The sequence below is a fragment of the Sphaerodactylus townsendi genome, linkage group LG02 (genome assembly GCF_021028975.2).
Source record: "Sphaerodactylus townsendi isolate TG3544 linkage group LG02, MPM_Stown_v2.3, whole genome shotgun sequence".
Lineage (NCBI taxonomy): Eukaryota > Metazoa > Chordata > Lepidosauria > Squamata > Sphaerodactylidae > Sphaerodactylus > Sphaerodactylus townsendi.
In genome coordinates, this window is record NC_059426.1 from 135,724,159 (window position 1) to 135,747,537 (window position 23,379).

Consider the following 23,379-nt stretch of genomic DNA (forward strand, 5'->3'; position numbering starts at 1 on the left):
CTGTGTATTTTATTCTTCCACTGACATCAGTATGACTTTAGTGTCTGCAGCAACACAACACCACAAATTTACAACATAGTATTTCCTTATTTTTACTCTGTTTATATTGAATTTTGTCATTTTGGCACGGATTTTGTCACAATGATTTTCAGAAGCGATAATGCCAATTCATATCCTTATTTTTAAAACAAGTTTATCTCTGAAAATAGCTTGATGTTAAGGCAGAGTCTACCTCAGCACCAATCTAATGTCACTTGTCTCTTTAGCACAATTCTATTATAGGTAGTCCAGTCCGGGAGGGGGGTGGGGGGAGCATGTAGGTTCTAAGTATGTTCCCATTTTTTATCTTCTGTTTAGAATGGAGATTTTCTACTATGACTTGAAATAACCAGTCTAGATAACTCATTAAGCAGTTGTGGTCATCTTTCCCCCTTTTAAAAATTCAAACTGCTCATTTTAAAAAAATAGCCTGTTCTGGTAGAGCACTTGAAGATTTATAGCAGTTTGTACCAGTGTTCAGTATCTAGTCTGATTTTAATCTAGAGAGTAATATTTCCATTTTATAAAAAGCTTTTTTTGGAAATTCCCAAATACTTCCCTTACTGGAACTGGAAAATTTAAGAGAGGGGAAATAATTTGTCATCATGGAAAAACAGAGGGTTGCACAACTTGCACTGATTGCTGTTTTTGCTTAGATCAATTCTTGTCTCTTTGTGCACCTCAAAACCAAGTGTGTCTGAAGAAAATGGCATTAGCAAAGTGTGCTGGTGTATTTTGCTCCTGTTGTCTTCATTTCACTTTGTGTGTAACATAATATTAAAATGCCTTCATTTGAAGGATTTCAGGACCCGTTGAATAATACTTTTCATTCTCGCTACACATATCAGTGATTAGCTAAACTGAGAGACATTGTGATTGTTTGAAAAATCTCCCAGTTCTGCCATGTGTTTCCCCGTCTGCATAAAGAAGGAAAGAGCTTGATCCCAAGATTTAGTCCTAGTCTTTTCTCAGAGAAATGCTCATAGAGAAATAACGTGTAAATAGAAGAAATAATATCTGAACATGATGACTCTCATGTTTATCGTTATAAATGTTGCTTTATATGTTTTAATGTAATAAGGAAAACAAAATGTTTTTATTTGGTTACTTTAAAAAGTTATGCTGCCTCTCCAAGTACCTGCCCAAAGCATCTTTTGACATAAAAAATAATAAAAAATGAGCCATTAAAAATGTTAAATAAAATCCACTGTAGGGAGGCAAGTGCAACATAAAAACAGACTAGAAACATCTTAAAAATAAGTTCCCAGACTTATTTAAAAGCCCGGGGGAACAGAAACATTTTGCCCTGAAAGAAAGCAATGTAGGTGTCATGCAGGTTTCAAGGGGAAGGGGACTCCTTTAGGGAGATGCCACTACTGAAAAAGTCCTGTTTCTGTTTTCCCTCTGTGAGGAACACAGAGTGCAGGGCTTGGGAGGCAGATCAACTGGTGAAGCTTAACCACATAATATTTTTGAACTTACAAGGTGGTACCCATGGGTGCCATGGTGCCAACTGACACTTTTCTTGATGCCCATTAATTGTGTACAGAAAATGGGTGGAGGCAGGTGGGGCTGTTGGCCATTGGAGATTTGAATGGCTGTGCAGTTTTTAGGTCTTCATGGTATGAAGGGAAGCTGTGGCAGCTATTTTGAGACTGGCTCCTGATCTTGCAGCAGCCATTTTGTGGCTGTGCCCACCATACTTTATCAGGATTTCATGGTGCTCACTGAGAAAAGTTTGGGACCCCTGAACTACAGTTATTTTTAACAATTTGTTTTTTTATTATTTTGTTAACAGGCGCGTAAACTAGATGTGTATTTTGAATGTGAAGAAAAAATCATGAGCAAGTCCACATTGGATAAATCACTTTTGGACATGATTTCTGACCCTGATGGTAAGTCTAGAAAATGGATTTTACTGTACACCTGACATTCTGAAGAACGTTGGCATACAAGCAAGCTCAGTTATGCAAAGACTTCTGGCAGAGTTCTTGCAAAGCACAGCTACTTTAGGTAGATGAGCCAAAGGTCTGATTTAGTATATTTCATTGTTTACTCATATCTGCCTTTTACAGTATTTATGTTTATGGACTTCTATTCTTATAAACAGTGGATTAGATGTTACTAACTGTGAGCAGGCAGCACTTGTACACACTAATATTTCCTGATTCCCGTGGCCCCCAACAACACTCTGAAACTGACAGTTAATGTTATTGTCTAAGTTGCCATGTAGACAAAAATTCTCTGGAGCATGAGACAACTCCTGTGAGCAGTGGGGGGCTGAGCAAAATCCCACACTTGTCTTTCACTAACACAGCCTCTTGCAACTATGGAAACTCCATCAAGGGATAAACAAAAAGCAGTGACTTTGCCTGATTTTCCCTCTCCCTTGACATTTTCTGTCCATCACATTTTTATCCTCTGCTTTCTCCAATACATAGGATAACTACATATTTCCGTCTCCACTTTATCTACACAACAGCGCTATGAGAGTTAGGTTAGATTATAATCATTACTGGGCTATAGTCACCCAGATTGTGTAGGGGCTTGAACCCAGGTCCCCTCTGTCCTTGTCCAGCAGCCTAGCCACAATAACATGCTGGTTCATCGATTCCAATTGGTGTCTCCTCCTCTACCCCCCCACCCCCCATTTTGCAGAAAAATACAAACAGGGCGGCAGATGTGGTGACACTGTGTGTGGGCTGGCTGGATTCTTCTCTTCCCACCCCCCCACCCACCCCCCGCCCTGATTTCTCAGGACCCCACTTCTTTCATTATATTAATGGATAAATGAATGAAATAACTTCAGTAATCATTGTTTTATATTTTCATAATTTGTGTAAAACAATATTGTTTGATTTCAGATTTCTACAAACTGAATTCAGAGATATGGGAACGTATTGTGCATGATATGTTTAATTTTTTTTCTGGGACATTTCCATCACTTACAAATTAGTTTTCTACCCCAGTGAGCATCTACCGGTGTTTGAAAGTTTACTTGTCCTCCCCCAAAGTGTGGCCAGAAATATTCTGATAAATGTATTTCCTTTTTTTGTGTGCCTGGGATAACTGTCGTGACATCCCTGACAAAATTCTTCACCCCCTGTTCAAAAGAGATTTATAACTTTAAAAATTATCGCTTACCCACTTTAACCTCACAACCATTTTTGTAGTCTTCTCTGGTTAGCTGCCTTTTGACAGAAGTAGCTGTTCTACTGGTGCAAGAAGGCACCTAAAGCTGGGGCAGTGCTAGCATACAAGCCATTTCAAAGTTACATCTGCTATATTAGTCAAATAGCTAGGCTATGCAGCCTACCATTCAGCATGCAAGGGGCCTCCAGTGATTTTTTTTACCCCATGTTCAATTCTAGACGGTCCATTGTTCTAGAATGCTAGAACAACAAACTGCTTAAAATCAAGTGGATCTCGGAGAAATCTGAGAAGGGAAACTGAGCAAGCTCACTGAAGGATTGGACATAGAGTCCATGCTGACCAATGCATGCTTGAAAAGAAATCTTTGCAGAGTGTCCATCTTATGCTTTTCCCATTACAGCTGCTGCGCTGCTTCATTGTCTGCTTTTCTGAGTTGCTTGCAATTTTTTCTACGTACACAACCATCTGATATACATCATTTGTACCTGACTCTCTATCTGTATGTCATGAGTCCCCAGTGTGGTGCCCATGGTTGCCATGGCACCTTCTGACACCTTTTTTGGGATCCACCAAATGTTTTTAGAAAGTGGATGTGGCCAGGTGGGGCTGCTGCCCAGCAGGAGTTCTGATTGACCGCTGAGGAGCTAGCTGGCTGTACAGATTAAAATAATTCTGTTTTGGTGGCAGAGTTCGTTCTGTTCCCTTTTTCAGTCCTATTCCCCAGGTTTTTTTTTAATTACTCCTCTTCTCTTTTGTACTTGGGCTTCCAAGAGGAGCATTTTGTGGTCCTGCTTACTGGATTGTAAGAATTCCCAAAGTGCCTGCAGGCTCTGAAAGGTTTGGGACCACTGCTTATGCTCTGTATAAATTTCTGGAGCTTACTGACTAATTAAACTTCTTTTTTAAAATGGCATGACAATTGTTATATCCCAGTGAACTCTGACATTTTAGTTTAAGTGGACGCACAAATTGCAGTGAGGCATTACAATTTTGTACTTTCACCAAAAAAAAATATCCCTCAGAATATACATAGTACAGCAGAATATGGCCAGATGCCATTGTGCAAAAAAAGAAAAAAATCCCTCTAAGGTATTTGTCTACCTTTCCATACAGTATTGGTATTTAAGAAAGTACCCTATAAAAATGTTATATCCATTGAAATAGTTCTCTCTTGTCACCGGGTGTTATTTGGGTGCTATTGCAAGGTCAGAGGGGAAGGTTCAGAGGTGCCTCTGAAAAAAATAATAATTCGAACAAGCTTTGTGGTGGAAGTCTTTTTTTGCTATGGAATAATCCACATGTATAATGTTAGTCATGTTAACTGGCTGTTTTGGGTTTTCTGGACGATGTGGTCATGGTCTAGTTCAGGGGTAGGGAATCTGCGGCTCTCCAGATGTTCAGGAACTACAATTCCCATCAGCCCCTACCAGCATGGCCAATTGGCCATGCTGACAGAGGCTGATGGGAATTGTAGTTCCTGAACATCTGGAGAGCCGCAGGTTCCCTTCCCCTGGTCTAGTTAGTCATGTTAGTCTCTACTTATACATTTCTGCTTTGAATTTTATGAAGGATGAATTTTTTATACCTGGTTTTTTACTAAAAATAGATACTAAATGTGAGAGTTCTCATGCAGCTGTTTAAGATAGTGGCTTAACAAGAAATGAAATAAATTCAACTCTCCTAAGAACTTCAAAAGAAGGGCAGTAATTCAGCTGGCTCAATTGCTGTACGTTCTAGCTTTGCCAGTTCCCTTTTTACTTGAGCTCAGAGTTAATCCGTTTTACTCCTGGCATTCAACATTGCTTTTCACTTACCAGTGTGGTCCCAAGAACTTAAGGATTTTGGTATTTCTTGTAAAGATTAAAAACTATCAGGACATCCGTCATTCAGACAAATGAAGTGAACAGGATGGGGTTCTGTAACCAGTGGCTTACACAACTGCCATAGAGCTATCGAAGAATGTAATGTTGTCACAATTTAGATTGTTCAAGTTCTGCTTGGCTGAGACAAGGACAGTTGGAATGAAGTGGGTCTAAATGGCAAAAACAGCATTGGTCAAGCTTTAAAAGTCTCCTGAAGATTTATTTTCTTAAATATTTGTTTTCAAAATTTCCCTTCTGATGCACCTCTCCGAATGGCTAACAGTTTCTTTGAGAGAAGAACATAATTGTTTTATTTTTATGTAAGTTACTGTTAATTGTGGTTTACTATGATTTATTTATTTTCTGATCTTCATCTGTAGTATCAAAAAAGATTTTCTCAGAAGCAGTTTACCACGGATGTGGTGGGAGGTTCTGATGTAACTGTTGTTGCACGTGTTCTGTCAGTCCCACATGGGGAACTACACATGGACAGGCTGGCCTCAGATAGATGTTTCCAGCTTCTAATGAACTGAAGGGGCACCCCTCCCCTCCAGAGTGAGGAAGTGTTCCCACCTAGACCACCATCATGCCTTGTGTTCTGCAGGAGTGGCACCCCTTTTTATTTAATTATGGGTTGTTGGGGTATAAGGAACCTATTAGAGAAGCCAGAGTGGGGGGTTGGATGTTCTTCAGTCCAGAAGGCCAAGGGTGTTGCAGAATCTTCCCACCTCTTTCTCTCACCCCCATAGCCACTACACCCACCTTTCCATATGTGTTTTCTTCTCTAAGCTACATTTTTATTACAGTGTTAAGCACTTCTGGATGAATAGTTTTAGAAAATGAAAGTAAATCTTTTCTCCTTACAGCGGGAACGGCAGAGGACAAGATGCGACTGTTTTTGATCTATTACATAAGTTCTGTACAGTTGCCTTCTGAGGTATGGTGTCTTTTTTGTGGAACGAGTATTTGATCCATTTTATGACATCCTGGGCATTTCTAAAATAAGTAAATGTCTACAACAAATATTTCTTAAGTTGAATATTCTATTTCTAGTAATGTATGAGACATTGTTCTCATTTTTCTATAGCTCTTTTTCCACATATTCTGCCATGTTTTATGATGAAGGATCTAGGAGAAAGGTGATGAGAGCTAAGAGCAGGGTGGGTACATTTTCCATGCAGACAAAGCTGTATTTTTATATTTATGCCCCATTTTTATATCAAGTAGGGACCAAAACAGCTTATAACAGTGCTGCAACTCAATACAAACAAACAGAAAAAGCAACATCTAGATTAATGAGGCCACCTTATCCAAGACCATGGATTTCAAGCTGCGAACCAACAGTGCTTTGGCTGTTGTTCTTTGGCTCAGGCCAAAGACCTGTACTTCTGGCCAAGACCAGGCTTTATACCCGTTAACAGGAAAGGAAAAGGAAAGCTTAGCTTCCATGTTCTGCAGCTGTCAGAGATGTTCCCAATCTTTCCATTTTGCCTTGGCAGATGTCCTGCTGAAAATTTGCTGATAGACTCTGCAGTTAGCATTAAAAGTGGCCTGAAGCAACTCTCCTAATTATATATCAAAAGCCTGCTACAAACTCATGATGCAGACTGTTTCCCTTTCCCTACATAAATCTTGGCAGCTGAGCATATTACAAACACTTGCTTTCAGCTAAACATTAGTTCATGTTAAAATTGATGAATATTTTGCAGTAACCACTCACACACACAATACTGAAGTTAGCTTCACAATGGGACAGAATGTCTGCTATTAAAGGCTGTGAGGGGAAGAAGTAACACATGGTTCAGGCAAGCCTAATGTAGCTTTGTGGAGGCAGACCTGTATGGGTAATTCCAATGGGGCAGCCATGTTAATCTGATGGAGCAGTATATTAGAGTTCCATTGGGCTGATCTACACAAGCAGAAAAACTTCTGTTGTACAGCCTTCCTGGGAATGTCCCATGTTCCTCAAGCTGTCACATCTGCAAGTGGAAAAGCCCATCTCTGAAATCTACCAAATGTTGAAAAATATATCTCAGCACAGAAGAGTAATATGTCAGAGCGAAGTTCAGCCTCACTTTCTTCCATGTGATTATTTTAACATGTAAACAGAGTTTTTATTACATATTCCTGTATTTTATTGCATTTTTGTATTTTAATGTGGATGTTTTAAAATGCTGGTCCCTGGGATTTTTCTTCATCTGTAAATGGGTTTTTATTATTTTAAGTTGCATTGAATTCATATTGTAAAAAGTAGTGTTGTCTTTATAATAAAACATTTAGTGTGTTTTTAAAAAAAACATTTTTGAAAATAATATCTGTGTTTCAGGATTACATGTTGGTTTTCAGTTTCATGCTTTAGAATTATCTGATCGGCATTTATCCGCTAAGGGTTCGTTCAAATTCAGGCATTGTAAAGTTACATAAAAGTGAATGTCTTTTTTTCTTCTTTCCGCATTTTTAAAATTTGCAGTTTCATATAAAGCTCACATGTACAGTCATTTCATGTTCATGCTTGTTTATACAATAATAAGCATTTGCTTCATTTCTGTGCCCAGAGTCAAAATACTCGATTGATTTCACTATTTAATTTAGAAGACGTATAACAAATTTCAAATCTCCTATTTGATTCCAGGCAGATTTGGAACAGTACAAAAAAGCACTGACAGATGCAGGATGTAATCTTAACCCCTTAAACTATATTAAGCAATGGAAGTAAGTTGATTTTGTTTTCATAAAACTTTGAAACAGTGGATTTTAATTTTTCATGTATTTGTCCACACAGCTGATGTATAGTAGAAAGAAGTGGGTGCCAGATGTTCCTTCACAAATAAATGTTCTAGAATGGATCACTGTACTAATGCCAGCCGAGCCAAACTAAACATTATCCAGTGGCCACTAATGCCATTTTAGAAGCAGTTACCGGTCTTTAAAAATTGCCATGTAGACTCAATCCAGGTTGGTCTTAAGGTGCAGCGGAGTTCCTGACCCACCCCACCCCCATGCCTTTTCAGGTGTAGAAATATCCTCCTAAAGCTGCTACAACTTTTTTTAAAATGTGCCAGTGGTCACAGAATGGACCTATAGCCACCATTATACTTAGTTTGGCTCTAAGTCTTCACTTGCCAGACAGAAATCTTCTTGAAAATACCTATGACATCAGTCAGCAAATGTGCTCTGGAACAAGATTACCTCCAAGTGACATCTAAAGACTAACAAAGCTGATTCCTGCCTCTTTTGATAGGTGGCAAATCATAGTGGGTTGAATGCTATCAAACAGCCTAGTTTAAATTTTGGCATTCTCAGCCTATCTAGCAAAATAGTAACTATTTTAGCTATTATTGACTTGATTCCCAAGGTGCCCATGTGTATATAAAAGTGATTTCTACTAGTGCACACACACACTTCTCCAAATTTCCACAACATCTCAGATTCCCCAAGCCCTCAAGAGTGCCTTTCTGGCTACACACAAGACTACAGCAAGGAGAAAGGTGGAGAGGGAAAGTCAAGCTCCATTAACAGAACACTATAGTAGTTAGGATCTGCCATTGCTATTATTTCTTATATGATTAATATGATTAATATTCCTAGAATTGGTCCTGTAGAAATTTAAAATTGTGGTTTTATCATTTTACTTACTAATTGCCTTGACCATTTTTAATGGGAAAAGGAGCATAAAATAAATGAAATGAACCCTTGTCATTGGCTTGCTATCTACCAAAATGATGAGACAAAAAAAACAAAGATGTAAGTGAATGTGACAGTAAATATTTAATGTGTCATATGTTTAAATCTGGATTCAGAATTGGATCCAAAGGTATTTTCTACGCAACAAAGAACTCTTTTTCTGTGTGGAAGAGTATCTTAAGATGCATCTTTTTAATTTGGCCATATTTTTTTAGAACCAGTTGTTTTATTAATGTGTCTTCTTTATAGCAATCCCAAGACATCTAACAGAGCTCCAGGATATGTAATATTACTGGGAATAATATTTTGAGAAAATCCTGCCATTCTTTTTTATTTTCATGGTTTGCTCTGGCTATTCCATTTAAATTGTATAATTTGTTGTTACTCTCCCCCCCCCTTCAAACAAGAAAAGAAAGAGATAGCTAAACTTACCATTAAATACCTTCTCCTAGATTTTCTGTTAGTTCCCCCCCGCCCCCATTTTTTTGAAGTATGAAGCAGTATGAAGGGTCTTTGGGATTATCGTGAAGGCTAGATGCTCTCAGGATTGTGAAGCAGCAGCCAGATGCAGTGTTTTTGGAGACTGCACTCAATTTTCCATGGGGTGATCATATATCTGCAAACATTCAGATTTGGAGTATAAGTTTCTGAGCCAAACGGATCGTGTACTGTGGCTTTTAAAAATCCAAAATAGAAACAAGTGGAAATTGATTAATTGTTTATCTTATGGTAACCAAAGTGACAAAAGATCACAGATAAGATGATCTCAGTTTCTCTGTGGAAAATGTTAATGTTTTCAAATTATTTTCTTACTTGGCCCCATCTCTTTGACCTTTTGTTTTGGATACTTAGTTGAAATAGATCATTCTATTTAAAATGCTGTATTCTGGAATTTGGTTAGATTTTTTTTTCAGGATTGTTTACTTTAATAGAGTGAAATGTGGGAGCATTATTTTGTCAGCGGAGGGAGAAGGAGATGTTGTCTTATGTTTGTATATGAAGTGAGAACTTTTGTTTTTCTAGACAGGTTGAATTTTGAAAATGAATGTTTCATTCATGAGCAGAGATAATGTGCTAGTATACTGAGGAAAATAAATAAAGCATTTAGATATTAATTTACTGATTTCACAGAGCATTTGCCAAAATGGCTTCAACTCCAGCTTCCTATGGAAACAGTGCAGCCAAGTCATTGGGGTGAGTCACAAACTGTATTTTGTTACCCCTGCTTCAGAGTCTGAGGTAATTATTTATAGTTAATTGCTTAAAGACTGACTGTGTACACCTTATTGTTCACTTAGATATAACATTATAGAGAAATGCTCCACCATATTGGACTGTTCATCTCTTCTCAACCTTTTGGCTAAGATTAAGTGCATATTCTACTGTTCGTGCTGAGGCATATGCATTACACAGAAATTAGGTTGTTTTATATAAATTAGGCAATACGTCTATTACACAAGCTAATAATTGTTTTAAATCACTGTACAGAGATTCATTAATTCACTAATAATTGTTTTAAATCACTGTACAGAGATTAACAAACTGGCATCTATCCGAGAAGAAATGCTCAGTTCTGCTCAACACCAAACCTCACTCTTTTTCTAGGTGGTTCATTTTAAAACAGGGCCTTCAAAGCATTGCACTAGTCCAAGTGGGATCCCATAGTAAATTTCCATGCAATAGTTCTAACTGGAAGTAATAATCTTTCTAAACTTTAATAATTAATTCATTTAGAATAGAAAACAAATATTTTTAGTACCATGATGTACCATTTCAGTATTTTAAATCATGAAGTACAGCAAGGACCAATTCACCGTAATGTTCTTAGATGAGTGAAAGCAAATAAAATCATGCATATTTTTTTTATGTTGCAGCCTTTTTTCACTTGTCATGAATACAGGATCACAGTTTGTGATGGAAGGAGTCAAGAATCTAGTACTAAAACAACAGGTGTGTTTGAAAGTGGGTTCTTTATTGTCATGGGGTTGCACTCCCCTAAAGGATCAGGATCATAGTTTGGGAGTGCTACTAGACTCAGACTTACTGTTCAATAAACAAGTGGCAGCAGTGGCCAGGAGTGCCTTTCACCAACTTTGGCTGATGAGTCAGCTGTGGCCCTTCCTAGACAGGAAAGGTCTTCCCATTGTGGTGCATAGTGGTGTAGTCTGGATGCCTGGTAACATCCAGAGCACATTACCATAATGTGCCATACATGGAGCTGCCCTTGAAGACTGTCTAGAAGATACAGATGGTACATAATGCTGAAGCCAGAGTGTTGACTGGAGTGGGTCATAGGGATAATATCATACCAGGTTTGTCCTATCTACACTTATTTCCAGTATTCTTCCAGGCTCAATTCAAGATGCTGGTATGACTATTAAAGTCCTAAAGGGAGCAGCAGTGGCGTAGTGGTTAAGAGTAGGTGCATTCTAATCTGGAGGAACCGGGTTTGATTCCCCGCTCTGCTGCTAGAGCTGTGGAGGCTTATCTGGGGAATTCAGATTAGCCTATGCACTCCCACACATGCCAGCTGGGTGACCTTGGGGTAGTCACAGCTTTTCAGAGCTCTCTCAGCCCCATCTACCTCACAGGGTGTTTGTTGTGTGGGGCAAAGGGCAAGGAGATTGTAAGCCCCTTTGAGTCTCCTGCAGGAGATAAAGAGGGGATATAAATCCAAACTCTTCTTCTTCCTATGTGATTTGGGGAGAGCATGACTTAAGGACCATCTTCACCCATATGAACCAATCTATCTACTCATCCTCAGATGATTGTGTACTTTTAAACGATCTATCAACCTTTTGGAGGCTAATGCTCAACAAAAATGAATCCTCTGTGAGTGTATCTTTATAAAAGGCGCCTGAGGCTTACCTAGCCCCCACAGCTCGTGAGAGGAGATGGGGGGAGAGCCAGGCTGGCTGCTTGATCTCCATGAGGAGAATGGGGGACAGTGAGCTGCTCGGCATTCAACTGTGCCCCTGCCTCAATCTCCACATGGAGTTCAGGATGGGGCTCAGTTGTGGGCAGGACAGAGCCCTGAAGTGGACCTCTAGGAAGTGGCTTCCAGGACTTAAGCCCTTTATGCCATGTCTAGCTATGCCACTATTAAGACTCATATTACAACATTGGATAGATAAATGCCTACCTCTAGTACAGGGGTCTGCAACCTGCGGCTCTCCAGATGTTCATGGACTACAAATCCCATCAGCCCCTGCCAGCTGGCCATGCTGGCAGGGGCTGGTGGGAAATGTAGTCCATGAACATCTGGAGAGCCGCAGGTTGCAGACCCCTGCTCTAGTAGATCGGTGAATTGAGGTTCTTAGAGCCTTATCATATTTGAACTCATGACTTACAGACAACAGTTGCATGTGGACTTGCTTTTAGATGTGTGGAAACCTTTTGTAAAAACATGCATGTAGATTTGCTACATTTTTGTTACATTTTTGCTGTTACATTTTTGTTTCTGCTTTTTTATTCTGTTTGGTTGTTGGTTTATATATTTTTCCTTGTGGTTTTTTTTAAAGAAATAAATCTTCAGAGCCCATGTTTTGGTTGCCCCTGCCATTTGAGGCAATCTAAGAAAGGAAGGACACTAAAACATTGGAACTTCTATCTCAGAGGCACATTCCGCATGGGCCAAAAACAGCAGTGTGAGGTTTTTTTACACCATTTTAAATCATTTTACACCGTTTTTACATCGCTGTTTTTGGCCCATGCGGAATCCGCCAGAGATTTGTTTGTATCCTTCTGTTGTTGTCTTCTGCCAGTAGGTGAAGACTTGTTTTCTTGCCTACGGCCATACCACCCTAAAACGCGCCCGATCTCGTCTGATCTTGGACTTATTTCTTTGGCATGCCCCCAATAACTGTTACTAGCCCTCTTCCCTGGTTTTAGTGATGTGTGTTTATATGTATTTATGTGTTTTTATTAAGCAATTTTCAATATTATTTTAAATGCTGTTTGTATGTTTTAATGTTTTCATATTTGCCACCTTGGGGACACTGGTTGGACAGGTAGCATAAAATGTTTAAAACAAGTCAATTAAGCATGTTTGTATATTTTTACCATAACCATAAGATGCACACAAGACATATGCTTGAATCATATGATATTTCATAGTATAACTAAGACAGATGTACTTAGATTACAGACTTAGATTGTTAAAAACATTATTTATTGCAAAGAACAGCCAAACTTTAAGCTCTGTGTGGCTCCTGAGCAATTTATGGTGCTCCTCGCGTGTTTAAGAAAGTGGACAGAACTATAATTAAAAGAAGATGTCCCTGCTGCGCACCACGTTTCCCCTTCATTACAACCCTCCTATCGTATTCAGAATGATTTCTCTGCATATAAAACTGGAGAGATGATTAATTGTCCTGCAAATTCATCCAAGTTCTGTTGTTTTGAACATTGTTTAGCTAAGATGTCAAGGAAACAAGGAGCAACTAAGGTTCTATCCCCAGGCTTCCTCTTCCCTCTCAGCAGAAAATCTGAATATTCAGTATCCTGCTGAAAGCAGACTGTCAGCTAGTGTGAATGTCTTGTCATTAAGCCTAGACAAGTGCCTTCTTTATTATAACATTTATTATATTTTATTATAAAATTATAAAATGTTTGCCTCATTCTGGGCAGAGGCACATATACCGAGAAACTGAGATGAAGTAATGTCATCTTGCCTGTCTGACGTATGTTCTAGAGTGGATATAGACTAGCAGTCCTTTTGATCAGCAGAGAGCTCCTAGAAATGCTCTGGGTTTCTCAGCATCTGGGACTTTCGCCATGCATAGTGTTTTGTGAGGAAGACAAATAGCCACTGAAGCTCGTAGGACCTTGACAAGCAGTATGCAATATAGCACAAGGGGCTGCAGCCCAAAAGAATAATTAGTAATAACGCTGTATGTACAAAAAAATTCTTAAGCATTTACAGAGGCTCTTGAAAAGCCATTCATTTCAACACTGTTTAAATGATACATATTGATTTTTAGTTACCCTGTTAGCAGTTTCTTCTGTATATTTTAATATATCCCTTCTGCCTGTGTTCTCAGGAAAGTACACTCTGATGGTAAAGCTTTTAATCTGGTCAAGGAAAATACATCAGGGCAATAAAAATAAAGATGATAATAATAAAGTAATACAAGAAAGCCAGTTTTTAGTGGGGAACACTAACCATGTGAAAAATAGTCTGTACTTGTTTCATGCTACTTTTAAACAGTTTTTGTAGATGACTTGAATTGTACTATCTCTTTCACAGAATCTACCTATCACCCGTATTTTAGACAACCTTATGGAGATGAAGTCAAATCCTGTAAGTACAACTAACATAAGTCTGAAATATTTATAGAATTGTAATATGCAAACTTTTTCCCACTCATAAGTATTAACTGTTTAGCACAGTATGAATGAACTATGGTTTTTTTGTATTTTTCATATAATAATCAGAGGACCTAAGAAATCTCACAGAGAAAAGAAAGACCCATCTTCCCCACCCCTCACCCTTCTGTACAGCCAGTGGATAATTGATAAGTGGTCTAGGAGCAGAATTCCATGCTTACTTCTGGCCTATGGTGGCAGTGGGTGGCTTGAATCAAATAATGCCAGATGATTCGTAGGCTTTCAACAAATATGCAAGGCACTGTATGGTTTTCAGGAGCATCTCCACTCCCATAAAATATGCACACTCATGCCACAAGACTGCAAATTCTATGGGAAAGAACCATGGGGTATGCCCTGTTGATATGGTTGTATCAGTTGCATTCATACAGGACCAAGGCATATAAAAGCATCATCCAGGGACCTGGGAACCCTAACCCTATGCAACCAAAAGAAATCAGTTAACTCTTAAGACGGGGCAGCCCAATCCAAACAGGGGGAACTCCATGGGTGAAGGCAGCACTGTGCCACCTCCCGAGGGGCTTCGGGAGGATGTGGAATGAAGGTTACTCCTCTGTACTTTTTGACCTGGGTACAGTTTTGATTGCTTTCATGTAATTATTAGTGGCCCCTGGTATATCTTCATCAAAAAAAAATAGTGTATTCAGTGTAAACCGAATGAACATCCTGGTATAGATTCAGGTATTAATCAAGATCTGCGTCCATAGTATCTGTGTATGCAGAAATGTGTTTCTACACACAGATGTCTTACTGAATTCCATAATGTTTATATTGTATAATAATCACCATTATAATGTTGAAAATGGTGAAAAAACGTAATTGAAGTTACTTCTTTTTTCTTTCCTTGTGTTATTAAAGTAACTGAAAGTAAACAGAAAAAATGATGGCAATTGCCAGTGAAAACACTGAGTGTCTTTGAGGAAGGAAAAATCTTTCATATCATCATAATGTCAGCATTAAAAATGGAGTTGTAATTCCCCACATTTTGTAAACAGACTTAATTTTGCTTTAATAGTGCTCATAAATCATGATGTTGAATAATATGAGTGTGTTTAATGATGAATAATGATTTTGTCTGGTGTATCTTCTTACCATTACATATTTGAAGCAAAAATAAATGGTTGGTGACTGCTAGAAAGAATGTTTCTTTTGAGGAGGTAGGGAAATAAAAGCTGATGTGAATCTCTAAAACTAGTCATATCTTGGAATGTTTCCATATTGCTTCATAACTAGAACATACTGTGCAACTAGCATATTTTGGAAGGTTTGGTGGTAGTGAATTTCAAATGAGCTACTTAATCTCTATTGGCACCTATCATCACTATTTCAGTGCTATATGGGAATAAATACTCATATAGAACTATTTCAGTGAAATGTAATTTTTACGAATATACTGTCAGGAGGACTAATTATGTAATACAAGGTAAACTAAAAATGTAATTTGTAAAATGGATTGATAAAGCTACTTGTCAAACTATTTGGACTTAAAGATCGTTACAAATGTTTATTTTCCTAAATAGGAGACAGATGAATACAGATATTTTGACCCTAAGATGCTGCGAGGCAATGACAGGTACATTTATTGTAACTTATGCTCCACCAATGGATTTACCTGGCACCTCAGATGTCGTACCCCCAATATCCTAACTTTTTACCAGATCTCTGCCACTATATTTTAACATCTACATGGAACCTCTGGGAAAGATTATATATACTATACAGGCTTGTTGGGGCAAAATGGAGGTGAAACGAACCATGAGGGCAGAGCCCCTTAACTGTGTAGGGGCAGGGCAGCCTAAAAATGCAGTAGATAGATCTGCTGTAAGATTCATTTGGAGGCATTACTACATTGACTTTGTATTATTTATACAAAGATTGTCCCTTTCATAGAGTGAAGCTTTAATTGTATATTTTAGAAAGATGTCTAGGCAAAGCATCCTTTCTGTGAGTGCTAGCCAGTGAATGAATGGAAGTGTCTAATTATAGAAAGTTTCAAATCTTGTAAAATCATATTAACCTTGACCCAATATAATTTTTTCAAAAACAAGACTGTCGTAGAAAGAATGAGAACAGGATCAAACTCTCCATGAAATGCAGCAGTAGTTAACTGTTGCAGCCTTTTCTAGACTGCTTCATCTTAAAAGCAGAACTGCTTTCCAACATTGCCCTTTGTTTAAACCATCAAACAGAGATCGGAAGGACCTGGTTGTCAGTGGTATTAAGTGGAGTTCTAGAAGAATCATCCAAGTCACACTGTTCCTCAACCTCATTGTGAACCTTGTCCACTGAACCACTGAAACAGTTCTGATCCCAAAAGCTGATCTGAAACCTGACACTCCAGTTCTGCCTTTTGTGTGACATACAGTGCAATCCAGATCCCCGAGATGGCTGAGGACGGTGCTGCTCATGTGGTGCCTTGTTGCCTCCAGAAGTCTTTCAGGCAATGTAATGAGGCAGATGAAACAAAAAGGCTTCCTCAGCCGCCCTCCATAGGGGAAAACAGAGTTACGCAACAGGGGAGATGTGACAGGTAGAAACACTGCTTCCTAAAAATGCAACTCCCCAACCCCATCCCATCTCAGGTTCAACTGGTAGCACAACTGCCTGTGTTTCTGGGGCAAAAGCCTGGTGGCAGCTGACTACTGTTGGCTCCACTCCAAGCCCACGCTGCCTCCTATAGCCACTCCACCCCCCTCCCCATGCAGATTGAACTTTTGTTAAATAACTTTATAAAAGCTAGGTCTTGAATAGCTATATAATAAATTTTGTTGAAGCAAATGAATGAGTCAGTATAGATTTTGCATTGTTCATGCTTGTTCAAACATTATCCCATCCCTGCTGTAATTGATATACACTGATCTTTATAAAATACTGAAAGAAGTGACCTAAGGGATTTTACTTCTTTAAATTACAGTTCAATTCCAAGGAACAAAAATCCATTTCAAGAGGTAAGAAAACAACCATATCATACTTTTCTAAGTTGTTGCTTTCACTACTTGTGTTAATTATAATATATATATGTGGTCATACCAGTTCTCTTTGTCTGGGTATTATATGCTTCCTCAGCTCTTGCTGAAAATGTACCCTCAAAGCAGATATGTTTTAACACACAGTTAATGTAATAGATACTCTCTCTCAGGAATCAGAATTCAAAAGCAGACTAAAACTCTGTCAGAGATAACCTCCTCCCTACACCAAGCAGAGTTCAGGTTAGCATATCCAATCAGGGTGTTTCCCTGTTCCTGAGGAGGTTATTCCCCCACTCTGGTATGTAAACATCTTGTCTTCAGACAAACCTGTACTTTAGGCTCTCTTTTACCATGTGTGCACCCTGGTTAATGTGCCTAGATTGGAAACCACAGCCCCAAGGATGCAGGCAAGGGGGGGTTCCCGGGTTCAAATCCCCCCATTACATGTCCGAATCTCCACCCCGTTTGTGGTTTTTTGGTATTTTTAGTAGTTTTTTCAGATTTTAGCGTGTAAGGGGCACAGCTTTTAGGCAACCTTTCAGCCTTATACTGCGGCTCCGCATGGGGCATAGGGGGTTTTCCTGCCCAGCGCCGCTGCCTCCCACAGCGCAAGAGGTGGTGGCACCGGGCAGGCTGCAGCCGCCATCCCCCCTCTGCCCCACAGAGCAGGCGGCTCCTTGCTCCATCGGGCAGAGGAGGTTTCCCTGCCGGGCGCTGCTGCCTCCCACAGCACAAGAGGCAGTGGCACCGGGCAGGCTGCAGCCGCCATCCCCCCTCTGCCCCACGGAGCAGGTGGCTGCCTGCTCCGTCGGGCAGAGGAGTTTCCCTGCCCGGTGTCTCCACCTCCCAGTGCTGGAAGGAAAGGTGAGTGGAGGGGCCGAATCGGAACTCTCCGGCTCAGTAGATCTCCGAGGCCATGGAAAACAGGTCCAAATGGCTCTTTGGGTGGTAAAGGTTGCCAACTCCTGGGGTAGCAGCACCAAAATTTCAGGGATTTTTTTGAGAGACTCTCCTGATGATACCACCCAGGTTTGGTGAGGTTTGGTTCAGGGGATCCAAAGTTATGGACTCCCAAAGGGAGTGCTCCCATTCCCCGTTGTTTCCAATGGGAGCTAATAGAAGATGGGGGCTACACCTTTGAGGGCCCATAACTTTGGACCCCCTGAACCAAACTTTACCAAACCTGGGTGGTGTCAGCAGGAGAGTCTCCCAAAAAATCCCTGAAATTTTGGTGCTGCTAGCTTAAGAATTGCACCCCTAACAGCAGGCACCCCCCCAAAAAAATTTCCCCAGATTCTCCTTTTAAATCCACCCCCTTCGGCATGGATTTAAAGGGAGAATCTGAGGTCTCCACTAAAAGTGATGCTGTTTCAGGGTGGGGGATAATCCACCCCAAAACAGCATCACTTTCAATGTTGTTTTAACTGGGGACCCCAGATTCTCCCTTTAAGGTAGATTTAAAAAGGAGAATTTGGACTCCCTAGTTTAAATACCATTGAAAGTGATGCTGTTTGGGGATAGATTCCAGCATCACAGTGGCCGCCCATGGGGGTATGTGAGTGCAAAACTAAGATTTTGCACTGGGCTCCATTTTCCGTAGCTTCGCCTTTGCCCAGAGGGGAGCGCAGAAGGGACTGCCAGCTGCCGGCTGGAAGCCCAGCTGGGGGGTGGGTGGGCAGGGCAGGGAGGCTGCCATCCCTGACCTCAGAGAGCTGCTTTTATAAACACTGAGGGTGGGGGCGGGTCTTGGGGAGGCGTGGCCCCCCAACCCATCCCATAAAAAATCTATCCCTACATCACTGCACAGTCCTAACCTGTTCTCCCCACCCTACATTCAGTGTACATACTTAGAATTTCTGAAAGGGCTGCCATTGTGAATAGGTTGCTTTTATTTATGTATTTATTCATTCATTCATTTGTTCACCTTTCGCCTTGGAATTTGTCAACATAAGTTTATTCTGTTTGAAGTCTGCATCTATTGTAAAGCCAGCCTGCAGTAATAACTATACTGTATTGATTTTTTTTTAAAAAAAATTATGTTACAGGCAATTGTATTTGTAGTTGGAGGAGGCAATTACATTGAATATCAAAACCTTATTGATTACACAAAGGTATGCTTCTGCACTTTATTCTATGATTATTTGCAGTGACAATTATTATTTAATTTCAATTATTCCTACCAATTGGCAGGTCAGATATTGCAAACTTATAAAATCAGACAATTTTATTTCTGAACTGCATTTATATATGACCAATCCATAAATCATAGGTTGGATCCCACAGACTGCTCAGATTTTTGTCCAGCAGCTCTGAGACCCCTTTAAAAATGATATCAGAAGTCCCTCATGAACACAATCCAATGTGGAGTTGGGGGCTGCAAAAAGAGGGGAAAGTGGACAAAATCCATCCAGCTTTTCCCTGATGAAGAACTTCCTCCACCAATTCCTTTGCCATTGGAAAGGAGGGATAAATTCTGTCTGACTCTCCCTCCTCCTTGCAGCAACTGGAATCACAGGGCAGTGTTCTAGAAAGGGTCTTGTAGTCCTTTCCCAACATCACTCTTTTAGGGGATCACCAAAGATTGCTTGGGAAAGAAGATGGGGAAAATCCACAACTGATGTCATAAGAGATCCAGCCAACTTATTCTTATTCTCCAAGCCTCCTTCTCCCTTATATGTCCTTAATATGCATTCTGTTTCTAAACTTCTTTTCTAAAGCAGTCAATGTGATTTTAGATTGTGTTTGACTTCTATCCAGTGCCTCAGTGCAAGCTGTATTTCAGCATTTTACTGCAAGCTTATGTTGTGAAATAAAATTTAGAAACAGTAAAGGTGTGTTTATTTTGCACTGTGATTTGAAAATGAGCTTTGTTTGGTAACATATTACTGTAATGTGTAATGCCTTTTTAAACTGAACGTGAGATTGATGAAATTTTTGTCTCATAAAAGGGCAAACAAGGTAAACGTGTCTTATATGGCTGCAGTGAACTCTTTAATGCTGCACAGTTTTTAAAACAGGTAATGCCACAATTATTTTAAAGGTTTTTTAAATTATTTTAACATGTTTCTATAAATTCTATTCAACTAATATTTAGTATTTAATAAACGCATTTTAATGGCACCATGCAGTGTATGGCATGGAAGTTGCACAGTGTGTGGTGATTAGAAAGGAATCAAGATTTATCAAGGTGAGAATACGACACATACAGTGAATGCAAACTCCAGAGGCCTATAAGGTATGCCAGGTGGACAAGCATGCTAACTAGGGCAAGAATGGGGTGTATGTTTCTCAGGAGCTACTGGTAGTTTTGTCATCTCAATTTTCCTGGAGAACCTGGAATTCTTCCAGCCTGACTGAACTCATTTCCAAGTGAACTAAGAATACACACAAAGGCCTCTGGGGTTTGCTCTTACTAATCCTGCTGCTCTTTGCCTCTTCTGCAGCAGTCTTCTCGTCTAGTGTAAGGAGAAAAGACCCTGCCTAAATCAAGCTCCTTGTCCAGAGGGGTAATTTTAACTCAGCTGGCACTATAAAATAAACATTTAGCAGCAGTTGTAGAGAACTTTCTTTAAAAGTTTAGCTACTAAGCCTACTTACAGTGTTGTGGAGCATATCTTTGTCAATTTTGTGCATGTTAGAGATTTTTTTTATGCACTGTTGAACTTTTTTAGGGGTAGTACATAGAATAATAATTTATGTACATAATATGAGGAACTAAATGTAGTTATTCCATAAAGCTATCATTAAATAATAAATTCCTGCACTGTGCTTGCTTGAACTCTAGGGCTAAAATCCTTCTGTTTGAAAGCACCCTTGATCAGGAAATGGGAGGTATGGCCAGACTAGGGATGTGCATCTGAAAGGGGGGACAAAGCAGTATTTTTTGCATTCAGACTTCAGGAAGGGCATAAACACCAGTGTTCAATGATATTCAGGTCCCCAGAACCAATTTTGGTTAGGGTTTTTTCAGGACTACAAAATTTTTCCAGAGTTGCAGAAGAGGCTGCCTTTCAATCTTGGGCTGTGCGCTCCCCGCCCCCATTACAAGTGGCCCAATTCGTGGATCCCTGAACAAGGTTCTCCCAGCCATCTTACTTGCAGAAGTGCAAACTGGGAGGAGAAAACAGCACAGGAAAATGTCCCCAAGCACACAAAAGGGGAAGGAGAAAGAGTCAGCCAGACATGCAATTTTATCAAGCCCTGTACCTGGCTTGCCATGTCTGTGCACCACTGTCCCCGGTCAGGGCAAGAGTTCTGGCAGTTGGGAGCTGCCTTTCTGTTTCTGATCCATGGGAAACCTGGTAAAGTGACAGGGGGCTGGCGACAGGCCTGGGATCCTTAAAATACTGGCCCCAAATATTCCTGAATATTACCAGAAATATATGGAACCTGGATACCAGTTCGCTTGAGAATCCCAAGTACTGCTTTGGGTACCTAAATATACCTGGAAATAAAACTGAGGTTGTCTTCTGGTGTATATTTAGGCCAGATATATCTAAGTGTAGATCCTCATTCCTTGAAAAGAATTATTACACTATAAGTGTATTTGCCAAGAGAAAAGAGGGAAAGTAAGACTTTTAAATCCCTATGGGAGTCCTTCTGTCCTCTTCTTTCATACAGGTGAAATAAAAGATTATCACTTAAATATGCCTTATTAACCATTGTTCTGTTTGATTGAAACTTTTTTTGTGTTGGTTCTATTCAGTAACATATAACCAATTCAGTTTGGCATACAGTCAAGTTTCTTTTGCAAAAAGTGAGATAATATACTATTGTTTCTCATTTGTTTGTATTTAGCTGTCACAACTTGGACTGAAATAAGCTGTAATCTGACACAAGCTGGCATTTTGGAAAAGTGTGAAGAAAGTATCATGGCAATAGCTAACACCTTAACCTGTGCATAATATTTAAACTTCAGTTGATTCCTTAAATTTATAATTTTTATGAAAGGATGTTCTGTACTTGTATAAAGCTTACCACTTACTTCAAATAAAACAAAATAACCCACAGTGCTTGGATTCTGCCTGCTGTAATATTTCTTTGACTTGTGTGTGTTTGATTACTAGAAGTTAAATGGTAAAATTAGTAGGGTATTTTATCTGGAATTATAATGCAGTAGCATATGTAACGTTTACCAGTGTTTCTTATTTAATGTTGAAATATATGGTCAGATCAAACTTTGCCATTCCACCACTGTAATAGAATTTCCATTGGGGAAGGAGAGAGTAGCATTTCCCCCTCCCATTGCAAACATCCATTTTGTTCCCTGCATGCTAACCTTTCACTGACACCCCTCTCCCCAGCAGCAGCATTTTGGTGATCTGTGGGATACAGTATGAGTGGGAAGCAGGAAAGTCTCTTGCTTTTGTGGGCCACACTCCCGTCAGCCGTAGTTGGGATCCAACCCATATAATTTAATATGTCTTGAATAGATTCTAAAGTGTGAGGAATAAAAATCTTCTAATGAGTGAAATTAATCTGGTGCCTTCCTAAGAAATAATTCCACTTTAGTTCAGCTGAATAATTTTAATCTAATTGATGTCAGCTGTTTGTGTATCATTACTGTTAATCCCTGGATCCAACCCAGTGAGTAGTGCTGATGGACAGCTCCAGTCTGTAGCTGTTCTTGAGAACTGTTATTGTTCATATTGGGTAAGTACATAGCTGGTATTACATTTTTCAGAAATGGTTACAAAAGTATATTCTATTTTTCCAAAATAAATGTGTGGAATTTCTGAATGGTGCTATTTCAGTTTGATTTCAACCTTCTTTTGAAGCTGCCACTGTATAGGAAACTGTTACGGCCTTAACAGGGGTAAGGGTTTTATTAAAGGGATTCTCCACCAGCTGCTAAAAGTGTAAACAGCACACATAGGATTTTAAAAGTAGCAAAGGGGAATGAGCTCTCACGTTGGCAGCGAGAGGGGCCGAGAGGAGATCTTTTAGACTGTATAATACGAGGAAGGAATTCTAGCAATGGATATTCCACAGAGTAATGCAAGAGTCCAAATTGAATTTAAATGCTTTATATAAATTTGTTTAAAAATACACACACAAAGTAAGACACAAGGGCACATACATTCAAGTTCCTGAGATATAGAAAGGTGTTAAAAATATAGATTGGAGATAGAGAGGTGTAGCTCTAATTCACGCCGTCAGCGAAGAACGGTGACGAGACGCCGAGATAACATCTGCGGAGATCGCCAGCAGCGGAGACCGAGGTCCGCGGTTCCTTAGCGAAGTCTCCCCGCCTGCCGGTTCCTGGCACCTTTTATTGTTACTCT

At 39.6% G+C, this 23,379-nt stretch overlaps 1 protein-coding gene across 1 annotated transcript in view; it reads left to right on the forward strand.

The window, feature by feature from the left end:
- SCFD1 (sec1 family domain containing 1) overlaps nt 1-22,104 on the forward strand; it is a 43,741-nt gene extending 21,637 nt beyond the window's left edge. The window contains exons 15-25 of the mRNA XM_048484722.1: nt 1,838-1,934; nt 5,921-5,991; nt 7,687-7,766; nt 9,870-9,932; nt 10,613-10,688; nt 13,987-14,040; nt 15,647-15,699; nt 17,041-17,074; nt 19,141-19,206; nt 20,044-20,112; nt 21,893-22,104. Of these exons, the coding sequence (XP_048340679.1) occupies nt 1,838-1,934; nt 5,921-5,991; nt 7,687-7,766; nt 9,870-9,932; nt 10,613-10,688; nt 13,987-14,040; nt 15,647-15,699; nt 17,041-17,074; nt 19,141-19,206; nt 20,044-20,112; nt 21,893-21,916 (687 nt within the window). The 3' untranslated portion in view covers nt 21,917-22,104. The remainder of the gene's footprint in view (nt 1-1,837; nt 1,935-5,920; nt 5,992-7,686; nt 7,767-9,869; nt 9,933-10,612; nt 10,689-13,986; nt 14,041-15,646; nt 15,700-17,040; nt 17,075-19,140; nt 19,207-20,043; nt 20,113-21,892) is intronic.
- Nucleotides 22,105-23,379: the final 1,275 nt, after the last annotated feature.